Genomic DNA, 17,659 nt, shown 5'->3' on the forward strand with positions numbered 1-17,659 from the left:
TATGGATAATAGAGGCCACTGTGTTTATTAGGACATTCCAATTTTTTCTATCCCCTTTCCCAGATCTGTTCCTCAATACAATCCTGTTTTGGAGGTCCAAAGACAATTCCTCAGACTTCATTGTTCAGTTTGTGCTCTGACATGCACTGTTAACTGTGGGAGTTTATATAGACAGGTGTGTGCCTTTCCAAATCATGTCCAATCAACTAAATTTGCCACAGGTGGACTGCAATCAAGTTCTGGAAACATCTCTAGGAGGATAAGTGGAAACAGGATGCACCTGAAATAAATTTTGAATGTCATGGCAACGGCTGTGAATACTTATATACATGTGATTGTTTTTCGTTTTTTTTTTTTTGTGTAATACATTTGCAAAGCTTTCAAACTAACTTCTTTCAAATTGTCATTATGGGGTATTTTTGGAAGAATTTTGAGGACAAAAAATGAATTGAATCCATTTTGGAATAAGGCTGTAACAAAATAAAATAGGGGGAAAAGTGGAGTGCTGCGAATACTTTCCGGGTGCACTTGTCAACTCCCTGTTTTAATTTAGAGGTTGGGGTTAGTTTCTGTGCATAATTTTGCATTGATTACCTGTGTCCCCTAAGTGTGTTTCCAGTATTTGGGAATCTAGGCTGTGAGTCTACTGCAGCTCTGAGCAAATAAAGCCATTGTTGTTAGTGCTTAGGTTAGATTAAGGAAGAGGGCATAAAACCTCCTGAGTAACAACTATATGTTCCCTTAAGACCTGTCTCCAAGCAGCTGTCCATCTACATCATTATGGTTAAGCAGGAGAGCTGCTAACGGATAAAAGAAAAAAACTGCCTTTCCATCTGTATTCTGAGAAAAGACAGATGGAGACCTGTGACAAAGGATTCTTGTTCAGAGTCCCTGAGAGATTTTCACAGCAGGCTCTGGGGTTCTTCTTCTCATAGGACTAATGCAACTAAAGCATTAGTGTGCATATGCACTTCAGGGTCTCAATGTGATGGTTAGATTGGAGCTAACAATGAAACAGTTTTTGTGTTTAATCACATTTCATATTATTTATATATATATATATATATATATATATATATATATATATATATATATATATATATATATATATATATATATATAGAAGCAAAGTGTTTGGTTAAATTAAAAAAAAGGAAAATGTTTAAAACCCTCATACAGAGCAAGGCAACACATTCACAGATAATTAACACTCAGGAGACAAGAGGTGATTAAAACAAGCAATGGAAATGCACTTTACACACAGACAATAAATGTTTTCAAGGTTGACTTTAAAAATATTTTTTCCTTTACAATTTTTTATAACATACTTCTTTTATCTTGCTTTGTTTCTTATAATTGTGTTTTTAATAATCAGGTTTTCATTGAAACTGCATTTTCCTTAAAAAACATTTATACTATTCCGATTTCATCTAATGAAATCTGGACATGCAGATCATCTTCAATCAATAAAACTTTTTAGATACTATTTATTAGTAATCTCTGTTTTATAATGTATTGGTTTTGATGATGTTTTTATTTGCTGATATAGAGAAGACCAAGACTGACACGTCTCCTTGCCATTCAAGCATCTGGTAGTGAAATCAAGTCACAAGCCCTCACAGTTTCATTGTTAAAGCCAAAACCAAAAAATTGAGTTGGTTCATTGAGCAACTGTAAAACACATTTGTACTTGGTATCACTGTTATTTTAGTTGTTGCAAGTGACCAACATCTTTCATTCTTCCACCACCATTATCTTCTGACATTCTTCATTATCTTCTGTTGCCAAAAATTCAAGTTATTTTTTTGCTTCTTATTCAACCATAAAACTAACATTGTTTAACTAAAATTTACCTCAACATAAAAATCGTGATTTATAATTGTATAAATCATGTTTTATCACATTTTCATATTTTATATATCATGTTATAAATTATTTATTCATTCCCCACATTCTGAATGATCCGAAAAGGTTTCTCATATAATGCATATTGGATATATTGAGCTGAGCAAATCTATTGATTTGATCAGAAAAAACCATAAGCAGAGGTCAGTACTAAACAGTCTGAGGTGACTATAATGGAGATGAAACTGTAAACGCATTAAACAAAAAATATGACATGGATTTGAGTTGATTTTATTTAGCAGTGCCTTTCTGCTCCTAGTAAATGCAATGTCTGACTGTTTCCATGGTTAACTACAGAATAAGTAGTTGCACAATGAGCTGAGGGGAAAAAGAAATCTGGCAACTATTAGATTTAACGTGCAATGTTACGTTTTTTATAGGCAACATCACTGCATTTTACAGTATGGCTTAAAATACTGGCCAAAGTCATGTGACCCACTTTCGCTCAAATATCTGCAGTAAAGCATGTAATTAATGGAATTATTGAACTTTATGGTTTAATTTATTTATTATTCTGTACAATTAAAAGTTAAGCATTCTCAGCCATATATGGTAATCCAGACAATTTCTACAAGCGCAGTCTCTTCCTTAATCGACACACACAAAAACTCTTTAGTTGAAGTTTAAGTGCATATTAATTTTATATATATATATATATATATATATATATATATATATATATATATATATATATATATATATATATATTTTTTTTTTTTAAAAAGACAAACATTTCACCAAAAAGTAAAGAAAAAAAAAAGATGGTTGACTGATCTGATTCAGGAAAGTATTGTATTGATAATGGCTGATTCGATACACTTTTGCAGGAAAAGAAAGAAAGAAAATATAAAGTACGATTACAGCAACATAGTTCATTTTTTTCAATACACGTACATTGTGATTTTGGACAGAGGAAGCGAACCTTGCGTTGCGTTATTCATGTTTAACACCAGCTCGGTTGATGGAACGAGTTGATAACTCATTTCATTAATGCTTAAAGACACTGGTGTGACAGCTGTTAATGCATTAAGCATATCCAGTTTAAGTTTTTATCTTAGACAGTAATAATTTTAAGCAAGAGATGGGGGGACCCTAATCTATCATTTATATTTATTAGTCTGAAAGTAGTGTTATTCATAATTACAATAATAATAATAGTAGCAATAACCAAGAACAATACAGAATCTACAGAAATACTGTGCATGAAGGGAAAACAGCTTCTCGCTCCCATCTGTCTGTCTCCTCTCACTGGAAATTAGCATATTGGGAAGGAGATGAGAATTTAATACTTGCTAGGTGCTGTGCAGTAAATATCTGGAGTAAATATAAGCATGTAATTCTAGGAATTATTACATATATTTGGTTTAATTTATTTATTATTCGGTTACAATTAAAAGTTAAGCGTTCACAGCCACATAGGGCAATCCGACCTTTTTCTACAAGCTCAGTCTGGTCCTTCCTCTATATGGGGGACAATTGGCATTGTTTTCTTAGATAACTTTGGAAATATTTGGTCCGATCCCACAGAAGAGTTATTATAGCAAAAAGGCATTAGAACTGGAGCGTGGAGAAATGCAAGGTAGTCTTTTACATTATGTAGACACATGGGTGCATGTGTGGCACTAACCTGGAAAGAAGATGGCACCAGAATGCACAACGGGGTAAAGCCAAGCCAGCAGAGGCAGTGTGATTCTCTGGCCAATATGCGACTGGAAATCTTTAGGTCCTAGCATTCGTCTGGATGTTACTTTGACACATAGTTCCTTAACATTGTTGCAGAATAAGTGCACCCTTTCATTTGCAACAGTATTCCCTAATGGCAATTAGGGGTGAGCAATGGACTCTATAATACTCTCTGCTTTACTGCAAAAATGGTTCAGGGACATGACAAAGAGTTCAAGGTGTTGACTTACCCTCTAAATTCCCCAGATTTCAAAAGAGATTACGCATCTCTGGAATGTGTTGGACAAACAAGTCTAATCCATGGAGATCCCACTTTACATCTTAAAGAGATTAAAGGATCTGATACTGACGTCTTTTATAGCAGAATTGACTGTCAACAGTCTTCAACACCCTTCCCTGCCATATGTACAGACTATAGAAAAAACAGCTATTGAAGCACTGTATTAGCTCATCTTGTTTCCTGGACTAGATTCCAGACAGAGTTCTGTCAAATGAACTACAGGGAAAATGCTGAATGGGGGAAAAAAAAAAAGAAAACCTGAAAATAACTATATAACAACGAAGGGGAAAAGGCTGAGCAACATGTTTTTTTTTTCTTTCTTTTAAGTACATTTGTATTAAAAATATAAGACTCCACTCAAACGAGAGTTTGAGTATAAGTAAGGTTTAGGTTCAGTTCTCAAGAAGCCATTCGAAGTGGGCATGTAGGAAAAGACGAAATGAAAAGAAGCCAATTATATAACTTTTTTTTTATTATTTCCCACAATACCTCTGCAGCATTGTTTGAGAGCAAGAGAGAGTGTGGTGTGTGTGTGTGTGTGTGTGTGTGTGTGTCTGGGTATAACAAGACTCCAGGCTGTTGGAGTGCTTACCCGGGGCTTCACTTCACTCATTGCCATCTGCGAACCTTCGTCGTTTTCCTCTCATCATCATGACATCTCTACCATCATCTACTCTCTCTCCCTCTCTTTCATCTCTCATGCCTTTTTTCCTCCCCGTCTTCTTTTCCAACACAGGAACACTTAGATAGCTCCCAGTGCTCCCAAGTCTTTAGTTATCAAGTAAACACATCTGTGGCTTAATGAACAGTGAGAGCTGTGGAGGAGTTTCCATGATCCCTCTGATTCAACACGATGCATTAAAAACAAGCAGCAATTAAACCGTCTAGAGGTGTCAAATGGATGGATAACTGAAATATAAATACGGATTATAATAAGAATAATGAATGGAGTAGTATAACATCAACGTTAATTCGATCATTAATTCTGTTTTTTTTAATTTTCCTTTCCTGAAAATCCATCGTTCATTCCCAGAGGATATATCGTATGCTCTCGGATTTGCTTTGTTCGATTTAATATAAACCAAAATAATGTTCATTTAAATTCATCATGCACTTACTAAGGATTAGACACAAAAGACCAAAAGACGATCTTGCCAGAAGGAACACGGCATCAAATACAATGCAATCATGATGTTCTTACAAAGCGATCAAAGGTGCAGGTCATAAAATGAGCTTGAAAGAATGAAGAAGAGTTTAGTTTAAAAAAAAAAAAAAGAAAATGTCTTTATTGGTAACTTTAAGATCAATTCAGCATAACAGAAGTACTAATACAGTACAACAATATAGAATATGAATGGAAAACAAACGGGAGTCATATTTAAAATGCCTCATATTAAAATGCTCGCTCACACAAATATAGAACCACACACACGCACACACACGCACACACAGCGTATTTCCACACTCTCTTATTACTTAGGGTAAGAACGCTTTCATTGGGGATTGACAGGGACGATTATGAAGTGTCACCTCTGGCTTTGTCATGTTTCTGCATGGGATCCATCCACCTCGGTATCTGCTTACGTCTAATTCAATTTGAATGCATGGAATGTGAGAGGGAACGTAGTGTGGAGTCTTTATGCTAAAATGAAAGTGCAGGGACTGAGAAATTGGATTGTTCATGATGAATGCACTTCCATTTAACCGAAACAAACAAAGCCATCAGCACGCACGCATACGTACATGCACACATGGACACAATTAGATGTCGGACACACACACACACACCCCCACACACACACATTTTCAGTCACACATTTGTGCAGGTTTAAAGCAAAACTTCATGCTTTTCCCAAAATGAAAAAAAAAGTACAGTGGTGTTGTCATGTGACCTAGTTTCTTGTACTATTCTTAGACGCTGTCGAGATTGTAGATGGAGCCATGACGTGAACTTATTTGCTCCTGGAGCGAACATGTCTCACCAAGAACGTCTCTGTTTAACTGATGAATAAAATGTCGTAGGCAGAGAGGCTGGGCACTTACACAGTCAGCACATACAATGGTAGAAACATATGCTGGAAAACCCAAGGCCATGTCTGTATTATATATTAACATTTATCTCTCTTAAAACAAACTCAGTCACAGCGTCTGTTAGTAATAATCTCATTTCCAGCCTCTGCATTTCAGTTTTCCGAAACCAAACCAAAAAAAAAAAGAGGGAAAAAAACCCTTTAGATTTATACACAGAATATAAAACATTCTGAATATCCCGAATATTTGGATGACTTTCCTAAGACAAGTGATTTTTATTCGCATTATTATTATTTTTTCTTTCATTCTTATACAAAACTAAGATTTTTAGAATTGTGTTGCAGCTCGCTGATGCAACGCTTTACTGGTTGAATTGTATTAAGCATTTCCAATTTAGGTCTGGGTCTTATGGAGGGGACAGGGATATGTGCTCAACCCATCCGGAAAGGTGCACTCAACACCTGGTCTCCTCAATAACTAACATCCTTTGTAGGTCTGACCCAAACTACACCTTTTTCATTTAGGAACGACAAAGAGCTTGCAATGTGCGGTATGTCTAAGAGATGAGAAAGAGATGACTCCTCTACTCATGATCTTTGCCATTTCTCTGCCTCTGCACGGTTCTGTCTTTTTAAAGATTTCTGGTAGGAACGAAACCAAGGGTCCATAATGATCCCATCTTTCTAGAGGAGCTGAAACAGAAATTTTTCCTTCACCCACCATTTCTCAGTTTTCTCATTATGCACCTCTCTCTTTAAGGATCCCTGGGGAAAAGAGAGTGAAAGTGCCCATAATGATCCCTTCTCTTGGAAAAAGGCCATGGCCACCACTCACTATCTTCGCATCTTATTCTTGAAGGATTCCTGGCAGAGAAAAAAAAAGAAAAAAAAAAAAGTCAACTGCTGATAACCCTTTTGTTTCTCCATAGGTAGGAGAAAAGAGGGATTCTCCACCCATTATATGTCTTCATGTCTCTCTTTGTTTTTAAAGAGAGATCTCCTGGGCTACCATCCACTAACAATCTGGTTCATGTAGTCCTCAGTGGGCAACCGAGCTGTGCCCTCTCCGCCTGCACCCTCCTCCCGTACCTGGCTGTAGTAAGAGCCTCGATTTCGGAGCATCATTCTTTGTTCCCGCCTCTCCAATATGTGTGTGTACTGGTACCGCTGAAGGAACAGGTCTTTTGCGTAGTCATAGAGCTGCATGTCGAGATCATTGAGCTCTTCGATGCGGCTTATGATGCCATCCTCCAGGTCAACGCCGGCTGCACGAGTGCTGTTGTACTGCACAAACGGCCGGATGAAGCGGAGACGGAAGGTGCGCTCAAAAAGGTATTGCGTTTTGCGCTGAAACTCGGTGAGCCCGTAGAAGGCCATGTCACGCAGGTTCTTCTTAGCGGACTCGAGTAAGAGACGCGCGCGCTGCTTCTCGGGCAGCGTGGACGCGTTGTAGCAACCTACCAGACTCAGATCGGCCAGCATGCGCACTTGACGGTTGTTGGCCAGGTTGTAGGGACACTCCATGAACTGCTGGAGGGTGCAGCCTGACCAGTCTGCGCCATCGTAACAAGTGGGAAGCTCCTCGGGTGTCGGCGTGCGTCCGTCACACATGTGCAGCGAAGTCTTCCACGTGGCTCCTCGTTGCACATGGCGCCACTCGCTCAGATACCTTGACACCGGATCCCGAAGAAGTGTGATATAGTAGAACTTCCTGGAAAACAGAACAGAAATATTGCGTCAGCTACAAAGCAAAAGCGAATACAGCAAATTATAATGCATCTAAAAGGATTGCTTCATTAGATTTTTATTTCTCCCTTTGCCTACCCAAGAAGGGAAATTTAAATTGGAAGATCATTAATATCCTTTCGTATCATAACTTCTTTCTAACACTATGTCACCAGGTGACAGAAAATAAAAGGATTCAAAAACTAGAAGAGACAGATGAAAGAAGTGAAGCAACACCAACACCTTCCTCCAGGAGCTCAGTGCTCCAGGCTATGACTGCACATAATCAATCAAACTAAAATCCCTACTTACTAGCACTCTTTGGTCAAATCTGGCAACCGGGGATCTTTCAGGCTTTAAGGTATCATTTGACAGCTTAACTACTGTCTTTCTTTATTCCTTATATGTACAGCGACACCCATTGTTATCCCTAGATGGTAAAACTACAAGCGCAGAACGTCAATAAAATCAAATATCAATACCAGTCAAGTATTAGCTGGTGATCAACTGGAGATTGTATTAGAAAAAAGTGAGTGACAAACATGGCATTATACCTAAAAGTATTTGTGGAAGTTTCAGACCATCACACCAAATTTAACAGCCATTTCAAAAGATTAACAAGAATGGAATTAGTCGAAAACTTGCTGATCAGAAGAGATTTATACAAATCATGCAACAGACATCCTAGAAACAGTCCTTAAGACTAAATGAGAACAAAATGTCTTAAACAACTGTGATTGGACCCAGGAGATGGACACCAGGATGACAGGAAGTCAATACAATATTGATAAGAATGTTGAGTGCCAGTGCTGAACAAGAATGGCATCTTCATTGGAAGCAGGAACCAAATGTCAGGGAGACAGGAAGCCACAGGATTGTTGAGAAATATGTCTGGTTGAGCAAAGCCAGGCTTCTATTACATCATGTAAACCAAAGGAGCAGAATTTGATGCAAGAGATGCAAGAAACAAGCGCTACATTATTCGGGAAGGAATCGTTCAAGCTTGAGGCAGCAGTGTGATGGTGTGGAATGCATTGGTGATGCAAATGATCATCCTTGATAACCCACTGAAGAATCTCTGTACAGCTTCCTTCCTTGTTTTTTATCCAGCATTATAATATATATGAACGATATTGTGAATTTGTTGAGAAGGTTCATTAGAATGTACAACCCAAATTATACCCAAGTACAACAACCCAAGTTAAATGAATTGTAAATAACCCTTGGAAGTAAATCATTTAAATGTCCTCATGCAATTAGCATAAATAAATGACCGCATAATTAATCACATTCTGTATAGTGTATAACACCGTAATGCAGCCGTAACGAGTGAATACACTTTTTTTAAATGTTAACTTTTCTTCTAGTCACTGTTGAAAAACTTTTGGAAAAAGGTTACTGTGTTATTTTTCCCAAGGGCTAAATGGCACTGCAATCATGGAATCACCCATAAATCGAAGCCATAAATGTGCAGTCATGGCCTCAACATGAGCCCTAAAGACCCAGGCAGCTTCATTTTGTCCATCACTTCACTTCCTGTTTGTCCCCATTGCACTCTCAGAGATCCACATCTTGATACATCATCATCATCGACATCGAGAGAGAGAGAGAGACAGAGAGAGAGAGAGAGGTGGGGGTAGAAAGAATTCCTGAGTCTAAGTGTAATCAGAGTTACCTGTAGTGCAGTGAGGCTGGAAGGCTGACTTTGACCTTGCTGACACACACATATACCCACTTGCATCTAAAACACACTCGCTAGGGGACTTTACTGCTCCCAAGGTATAGAATAAACAAATAGATCATTTGCTCAAAAAACAAACTGACATGCCCAATGGGCCTCACAAAATTAAAGAGTAATCATACACTTATCTCTAACAGAACAGTGCTTTCACTGTGCTAATACACACGCTGAAGTTAGAAAACTCTAGTTAGCTTGTTTATTCGATTGTTAGCTGTATGATTAGTTGTGTTTTAGCAGAAAAAACTAAATATTTTGGATAGCGGTATTCCAGAACAAGAGCCCATTCTTTTATACATGCTACAGATATAAATACAGTATGTGTCTAGTTATGCTTCTATATACACACATAGATCCCATTTTATTTGTGTTCATATAGTTATTTAGATAGATAGATAGATAGATAGATAGATAGATAGATAGATAGATAGATAGATAGATAGATAGATAGATAGATGGAAGCAAACAGACAGACAGACAGAGAGACAGAGAGACAGAGAGAGAGAGACAGACAGACAGACAGACAGACAGACAGATAGATAGATAGCAAACTACAGTTCTTTATGAAGGAAGGAGTAATAAAAGATATCCTAGCCTGTTCCAAACCCCACTAGGACAGACAGACTGAGTTATTAGCTAGTGTTTGCAAGGTGACATCTCTCCATCCCTGCCTATTATCAACTCGACAAGACCGAGGCAGAGGAAAAGCACCATCTACTGCACAGCAACCCTTTATTTAATAAGGTATCTCAGGAAGTGCATAAAAACCAAGAAAATGATAAAAAAGCTATGGGGAACCATGCATTACAGCATAACAGTACACTAGGTATCAAATACAGTTATTTTCTTAAGCAGGAGCATTGGGACTTAATGATCAAAAGAGTGTCAGCTAAACACCAACAGCCACAAAGTGACTAGAACGTTATTTAAAAAGCAACTCAGTAATAAAAATGCAAGCTTCCAGCCTTCGCAAAAGACTGATTAGGCATATGCAGTAGAACATCACCACATGGCTGCTATTTAATGGTGCAGAACAATCGCAGGTGGACTGGCACACACAGTAGGTAGCATATCAGGCTGAGAAACTCGTACAGTCCACTGACAAGGTGCCAGTGCTGGTTAGTAGGTTTGTGAATGCAATGTTTGCTGTTTTCTACAGTTCCAGCATATGCAGATCTTGCTGGTCTTAAACCATGAACTGGTGAATTCATGAGTTTGGGGATCCATAAAATCAGTAAATATATATCAGTATTAAAAATGTAACAGTGCAGGATGTGTTTTTTCTTCCAGGATCACTCAGAAGATAACTAGTAACTAGTGTTTATAGAAAAGATGGCAAACTTCTGGTCAGATGGCCATGGACCATCAAACATGGCAATCACAAACTTCCAGCCTACTGTAGTTAATATTTAGCATTTTTGCACTATTTAGAATACACACTAGACCTAACTGCCCACGCAACTGTACAATGTGTGCAAGCGGCACGGAGCTGAAACAAATTAACATCTGTCTACTGTGTGTGATGAAAACCAGATCTGTATTTACAAAGATTCAGAAATTAAGTGTAAAGTGCGAAAAACACGGGTAAGGCAAAATCGGATCGAGTGCAAAACCACTAGAACCACCACCAACACCACCATATATATATATATAGATAGATAGATAGATAGATAGATAGATAGATAGATAGATAGATAGATAGATAGATAGATATAGAGATAGTTGTGCAAATACATAAGGGTCAGGATGTACAGTAATGTGTGTGCGTGTGTGTGTGTGTATATACATTATATATATATATATATATATATATATATATATATATATATATATATATATATATATATATATATATATACACACATATATATATATATACACACATATATAGGTACACATGAATAAAATAGATGTATGTAATGCACAATATGTGAAGAGAATAAGGGGTATAAAAAATACAATATGTAATATGTACATTGTATATACAACTGTACAGAAGTTATACACAGTGTTTATACAGTGATCTAATGGTGTAGTGTAGAGTTCAGTAGGGTGATGGTGGATGGAAAAAAGCTGTCCTTGAACATGCTGGTTCTGGTGCGTATGTTCCTGTATCTCCTCCTTGATGGAAGTAGGTTAAACAGTTTGTGACTGGGATATATATGTTTTCAAGACTTGACAATGTGTCCCAGTTTAATCATCAGGGAAAAAAAAAAAAAAGGTTTGCTGCTTCATTAAAGTGGGAACAGTAAGTGCATCTAGTGCATGGAAAATTCCCAGCATTGCATGGTATTACTCTGAGCAGGCACATGGGGGCAGAGTACACATAAGAACCGCTTTGTGCGGAAGAGTGAAGTAAGAGTTGACTGTGTTTAGAGTGATAATTGCACATTTGGTTACCATACCCAATTAATTTACATAATCTGGGAGCGAATTAGATCAGATGTAGGCGCGAGAATACGAGAGGACAAGACAAGGGAAAGTCTACATGCATAAGATGAGGGCGACAGCGAAAGTGAGAGGAAGTAGAGCTCTAAATAACGACTTTGACAATAGGTGTAGTTGAGGAAAAAAAAAAAAAAAACTAAGAGGAAGAAGTGAGGAAACCAAGAGCAACAATCCACAGCTGTCATAGCAGACACGAGTTGCAGAAAAGTAACCCGACTCAGAGAATGCAACCTCATTATATTACAGCTTCTCCCTGTACACACACAGATACCGCATACTAAAAGAGAATCACATGTAAGCACTGAGAAAATCTGTTTTGCCTTCCTTATCCGGTTTTCTACTTTCACATCTCTAATCTATCGCTTCTCAATTGCTCTCTTCCTTTTAATGCCTCTCTTTTAAAACGGATCCATCTCTATCAGCCTGAATGATCTTTACTATGGTCAGAGCAGCTCCCTGAGCCCATTATGATTAGCAAACTGGAGCGGTCGCAGTCAGAAGTCAGCTGAGCTGGCTTTTTAATAACGCCGCTCCCCGTTTCCACGGCGATTAAACTCATGCACATGCCCCAGCGGATTAGAAGATCCTGTTCTATCCAATAAAAAGGTAATGGCTTGCCGGCCCACTCTGTAAAGCGCCGGTCAATACTAATAACACATGGCTGTTGGGCTAATTAATGAAGCAAACCTAGAACTTGGCCCTGAAGAGATCTGCATAGAGACTGACACCACAGTCAGACTAAGTCAGAGTAAAGACTGAAATCTCAATGCAGTCAAACACAAAACACACACACACACACACACAAAACACACACACAAACCCAGCGACTTCAGCTGCAATTTCCGATACAATAATGATAAAAACACAGCATGCCTGTACATCAAATTCGGCTCATGGCCATGTGTGGCAACATTATTATCCTACAATGTTTTGCATGTGCGAGTGTGTGTGAGTGTATTAAAGATTAATAGGTTGCAATCTCGTAAATCCTATAGGTCTAAATCCACCTACATGTCACCTACATATTAGTCTTACAATTCAAACATCTTTTACACAACACCACCTACAACACTATTTTATGTTTATTTAGGACAACATTATAAAATTAACACGTATAATAGCCGTCTTTTGTCATGTCTTAAGCGCGAAACATGGTTTTGTAGATTTTCTAAAAAAAAATGTAATTAAAAAAAAAAAAAAAAAGGTAGATTATCTAATAGAAACTGATGTTATGGTGGGGGCAGCTTTAAGCAGAGAAGGAGCTTAAGGGGGAACCCAGAAGCATGAAACACAATCTGCTTTTAGCTCTAAATACAAATTGTGTGTTTTCTATATATTTACAGAACACGCAGGCCATGCCGAGAAAGAGAACCGCTTGGATTTTGACAAGTCACGCTTTTTGACAGAGCCGGAAAGAAGCAGCTGTAGAGAATGCACATTTTGCTTCACAGCTTGGTCATGTACAATCTCAAAATGTGTGAAAAAAATAATGGGACAAAAAGGTCGAAAAAAATGAAAGAGGATAGAAAGAAAGAAAAAAAGCCATGCACCCACACACATTCGCATATACAGATCGTGCATCTTTTATTTGTTTGCACAATTATGCGTCCCAATTTCAGTATAATTTCTTTATGCTGAGTTTAAATTGGAAAAGTGGAGCACTGGAACATTATTCATGTGTTTGGGGGTGGAGAAAGCGAGCCAGCTGCCACAGGGTTCCCTCAGCCTTCTACTGCATCCTGGCCTCGCATTCCCGCTGCCAAACAGCCTTTGAACATCCCGAATCACATTTGCGAGCGTACAAAGAATAAGGTGCCGCTTGCTCCTCTGCACAGTGCTGAACACAAAGACACCATCTTTCAGCCCGGCTCTCTACTGCTCAGGGCTGCAGAATGTGTGTGTGATGCTGAGAAAATCTTCTTGAATGTCTTCAAAAGTTCCACTCCTAGTCTCAAGTAGAGAGGAGGCTGAGTCTTTTTGTCTGCACGACCAAGGCCAGGCAAAAAGAACGCAACGCTTTCTCTAATTTAAAAATCCATTAGGACCACAATGCATTTTTATGAGCATGGTCTAAATGGAGTTGCCAGTAGGGCTGCATCGAACGATTTGTTTGTTTGATTGATTGAGTAGTTAGATTATTTTTAAAATGCACTAAATACCAAAAAAACATTCAGGTAAACATTCATTTCCAGAATTTCTAATAACTAATACTACTACATAATTTTAAAAAAATTATTTAATGCCCATTTTTTGAAGCAGAATATTTTTGACATTTATCAGAAAAGTCTCTGAATTATCTGATAAATGTCAAAAATATTCTCTGAATTATCTGATAAATGTCACAAATATTCTGCTGAAAATATTCAGCCCAATAGCCTGAGACCCTAAACTGAAATTCTGGGAACTGGACTTAAAGATTTTAGAAGTCGGAAAATGCTAAATCAAACAAAAATGGAAACCTGCATTGTCTATATAACAGTTTTTAATCACCATTTAAACGTATGCCAATCTGTGACACTGACTATGTTTGTACAAAGGGTAAGATTAGTCTTCCTTTACAGCCCATGTTCAAATGACACAATGATGGATTTGATCGGACAAGGATCATTGAGTTTTACACAGTGCTGTCGAGCCCGTACCCGATAGTGCATACCGTCATTGAAGGAAAAAGCAGACCTACAATATCCTTGAAAGAAAAAAAAAGAACAAATCTGAAATTCATGTAAAAGATTTTCTACTTTTGACACAAGTTGTTGTTATCATTCTCAATGAAAACCAAAAAAAAAAAAAAAAACCGACAAACAGAACCCTGTCTCTACTGGTAGATCAAGCACTTGCTTAGTTTAAAATCAGATGCCTAACCAAACTTCTTACAAATGTACTCACTTGTTTTTTGTTTTTGCTCCTATATTCCATGTCTGGTCTGCATTTCCCTACTTTCCTTAATCTTTCTTTCTTTCGGCTTCTCCTGTTAGGGGTCGCCACAGCAGATCATCTAAATGTTTGATTGGGCACATGTTTTTACGCTGGATGCCCTTCCTAACGAAACCCTACCCATTTATCCGGGCTTGGGACCAGCACTAAGAGTGGCTGGGGTTGGTTCCCTGACCGGGGATCGAACCCGGGCCTCAGCGGTGAGAGCGCCGCATTCTAAACACTAGACCACTAGGGAACTTTCCTTAATCTAGTCCTAAAACTGATTTTGTCTTGTTAAGAAGTTTACTGTACCTACTTAAAAGGTAATACAACATGTGGTTCTTGTATTGCATTCTTTATATACAGTAAATGCCTAATTATTGCATTATATTCGTTAAGGATAAAATATTCAGTTCAATAATTTGTGTACGAGGTGGTTGAAGAGGAGGTGGTTAAGGAAATCAAAAGAATGTCTGGTGTTCAATAAGCATCATGTTTGCACTGTTTCTCCCATCAACAATCTAAAGGCAAAATAATGCCAATTAATTGTGCAGTTCTAATTTTAGGCTTTAGCTCAGTGACATGAGTTAAATGAGATGAGCCACAATCGAATGTCTTTATGAGTTTGGCCATTTGTTTAAACATGTTTTAGTGGAAATTCATGTTGAACCAGTACACAGCTCATGTGACAAGCCACTGACATATTGCAGTGCAAAGGTGCTAGTATTATAATGATCATAATTACCAGCATGTAAAAACATATTTCAAAACATGTGAATGGATGTCTGTTAGGTCTGCTCTTGGCATGACTGGGTCAAAGTGGCAAAAGAGAATTGTTCATAATTGCACAGGCGGAGCACTTTGCTTGCTGTATTGTTTGAGCAAAAATAATATGGAACACAGTCCTTATAATGATTTGCATTCCAGAACATCATTTAATAGGATGCTACACTAAGCTGAGCCGAGGGCCATTTACCCCTTGTGTCATTAATCACTTTAAGAAACAAAAGTTAAAAAAAAGAAAAAAGAAAAAACAAAATATTCACTGTATTCACGCTTTCTACACATTCGGGAAATTGGGTTATGTTTTTAGTGCAACCCTTTAATAAAAGAGTTAATGACACTGGAAAAGGTTGCCAAGTGTCCAGATAATCCTCAAAAGTAAGTCATGCCATTGAGGTCAGAGGTAATTAACACTCGAAGGCAAGCCATTCGATCTCCGTGCTCTCTGGCTCTGCTGGATAGATCCCTTTACCGCACACTACACCAGACATGCAATTTACAGACGAGTGGAGCTGATTTCCAACGAGCACCACGGAAAGTGAACAAAAAAAAAGCAAGGGCTGGGAGTTTGGTAACACCAAGTAAACCAAAGATACCGGGAATATTTTATCTATTGGGAAAGATTAAAGCTGTGCCTCTTCCTGACACCAGAAGATCCAGACTAAAAAAGACGGATACTATTTATTGTTGTTGCTTTTTTTCTTAGAAGGTGAAAAGGAGAATCAAAGAAAATGATTATGTGTGTTCAGAATGAGAGACAGCCACAGAAAAGTGAAGAGAAAGAATGAGAGAAAGGCATGAAATGAGATGAGGTGCTTGCTGAAGGAAAGCCATGGTGAGATAAAGGCAGGCTGGATCCTTTCTGCTGTTTGACTTTGGCTCTGCGATTCGTTCCAATAAATCATGGCTCCTTAGAAGTGTTTTCAGGATAAGGGCCTTCCAATTCTCTAGACCAGATGGAGCACACACTGCACAGGTGAGAGCACAAGGCCACACAGAGAGAGACCAAAAGAGGACAGCTCATTATCCCAGGATCGCCCTTTTCTCCTTTGTCCTTTCCTGTTTCACACCACGCCTTTGCTTTCCTTCCTTCCTTTCTTCCTTCCTTCCTTTCTTGTCTCTCCCCTGTTCTGCCAAATATAATCCCACATTCATACACTCCATAGACAAAGGCAAATAAGCCCCAAAGCTCTAACAAATTTAGTTTAATTTTGGTCAAAAATTAGGCATTTTTAACAATTACTCCACATGGTAAAATTCAAGTGGCTTGATTTCTTTAATAAAAATGAATGGCTTTAGTAAACAAACAAGACAGCACAGAGGCCTCATAATTCCCAGGTTTAATTGTGGGCTTAAACAATTGTCCACACTCCAAAGCAGAAAAATAAGTTAAGCCCAAAATAGCAGAATATAAAGCTTTCAATGATCAACAAACCATTGATCAGAAAAAAAAAATGAGCAAGAACTAAACTAATGCACTCCTGAGACTCTTCTGTTCCTCTATTTTGTTATATTTGTGAAATGCTATACTTGGGAAAATGTTTGAAAGGGGAAAAATTTGCTTCTTTCTTTTAGAATGCAAAGGCAAAATCATGATAACTAAAAATGTTCAATGTGAAATTCAACACATTTTGGGTTCACCACATTTTTCAGCTACCCATCAACTGTTTAAAGCTCATAATCACATTCACATTTATGGCATTTGGCGAATGCCAAGGCCAGGAACGCCCTTATCCAGAGCAACTTACATTTATCTCACTCATACAACTCAGGGGCCCAGGAGTGGCAGAAAGTCCCAGGGATAATGAATCATCATCAACACTGACTGGAATGACACTGACTCTTTTGTCTGTAAACAGTTGCCCGCAGGTTTACTCACAAGGCTTAAAGATAAAAAAAAATCAAATTGAACGGCTTTCATACGATGTAACTTCATGTAACTGTTTAATTCTTGCTAGTTTCAGAGCAAATAAAAAGGTTTTTCGAATTCCTATAAGTGGCATGTGTACAAAAAGACAAAGACGAGAAGGTCAATGGTAAACCCATGTCAACTACTGAACAGAAGGTTCAATATAACTCTTTTATTTGATTAGATCAGGTCATGTTGATTTATTATCCTCAAGATAATTCATACATTTACATTAAAGTGCT

At 37.9% G+C, this 17,659-nt stretch overlaps 1 protein-coding gene across 1 annotated transcript in view; it reads right to left on the minus strand.

The window, feature by feature from the left end:
• Nucleotides 1–4,865: 4,865 nt before the first annotated feature.
• The window catches only part of hs6st1b (heparan sulfate 6-O-sulfotransferase 1b), a 77,928-nt gene continuing 65,134 nt past the window's right edge, over nt 4,866–17,659 (minus strand). Inside the window, exon 2 of the mRNA XM_046833992.1 lies at nt 4,866–7,609. Within this exon, the coding sequence (XP_046689948.1) occupies nt 6,904–7,609 (706 nt within the window). The 3' untranslated portion in view covers nt 4,866–6,903. The remainder of the gene's footprint in view (nt 7,610–17,659) is intronic.

The sequence above is a fragment of the Silurus meridionalis genome, chromosome 21 (genome assembly GCF_014805685.1).
Source record: "Silurus meridionalis isolate SWU-2019-XX chromosome 21, ASM1480568v1, whole genome shotgun sequence".
In the NCBI taxonomy this organism is placed as follows: Eukaryota; Metazoa; Chordata; class Actinopteri; order Siluriformes; family Siluridae; genus Silurus; species Silurus meridionalis.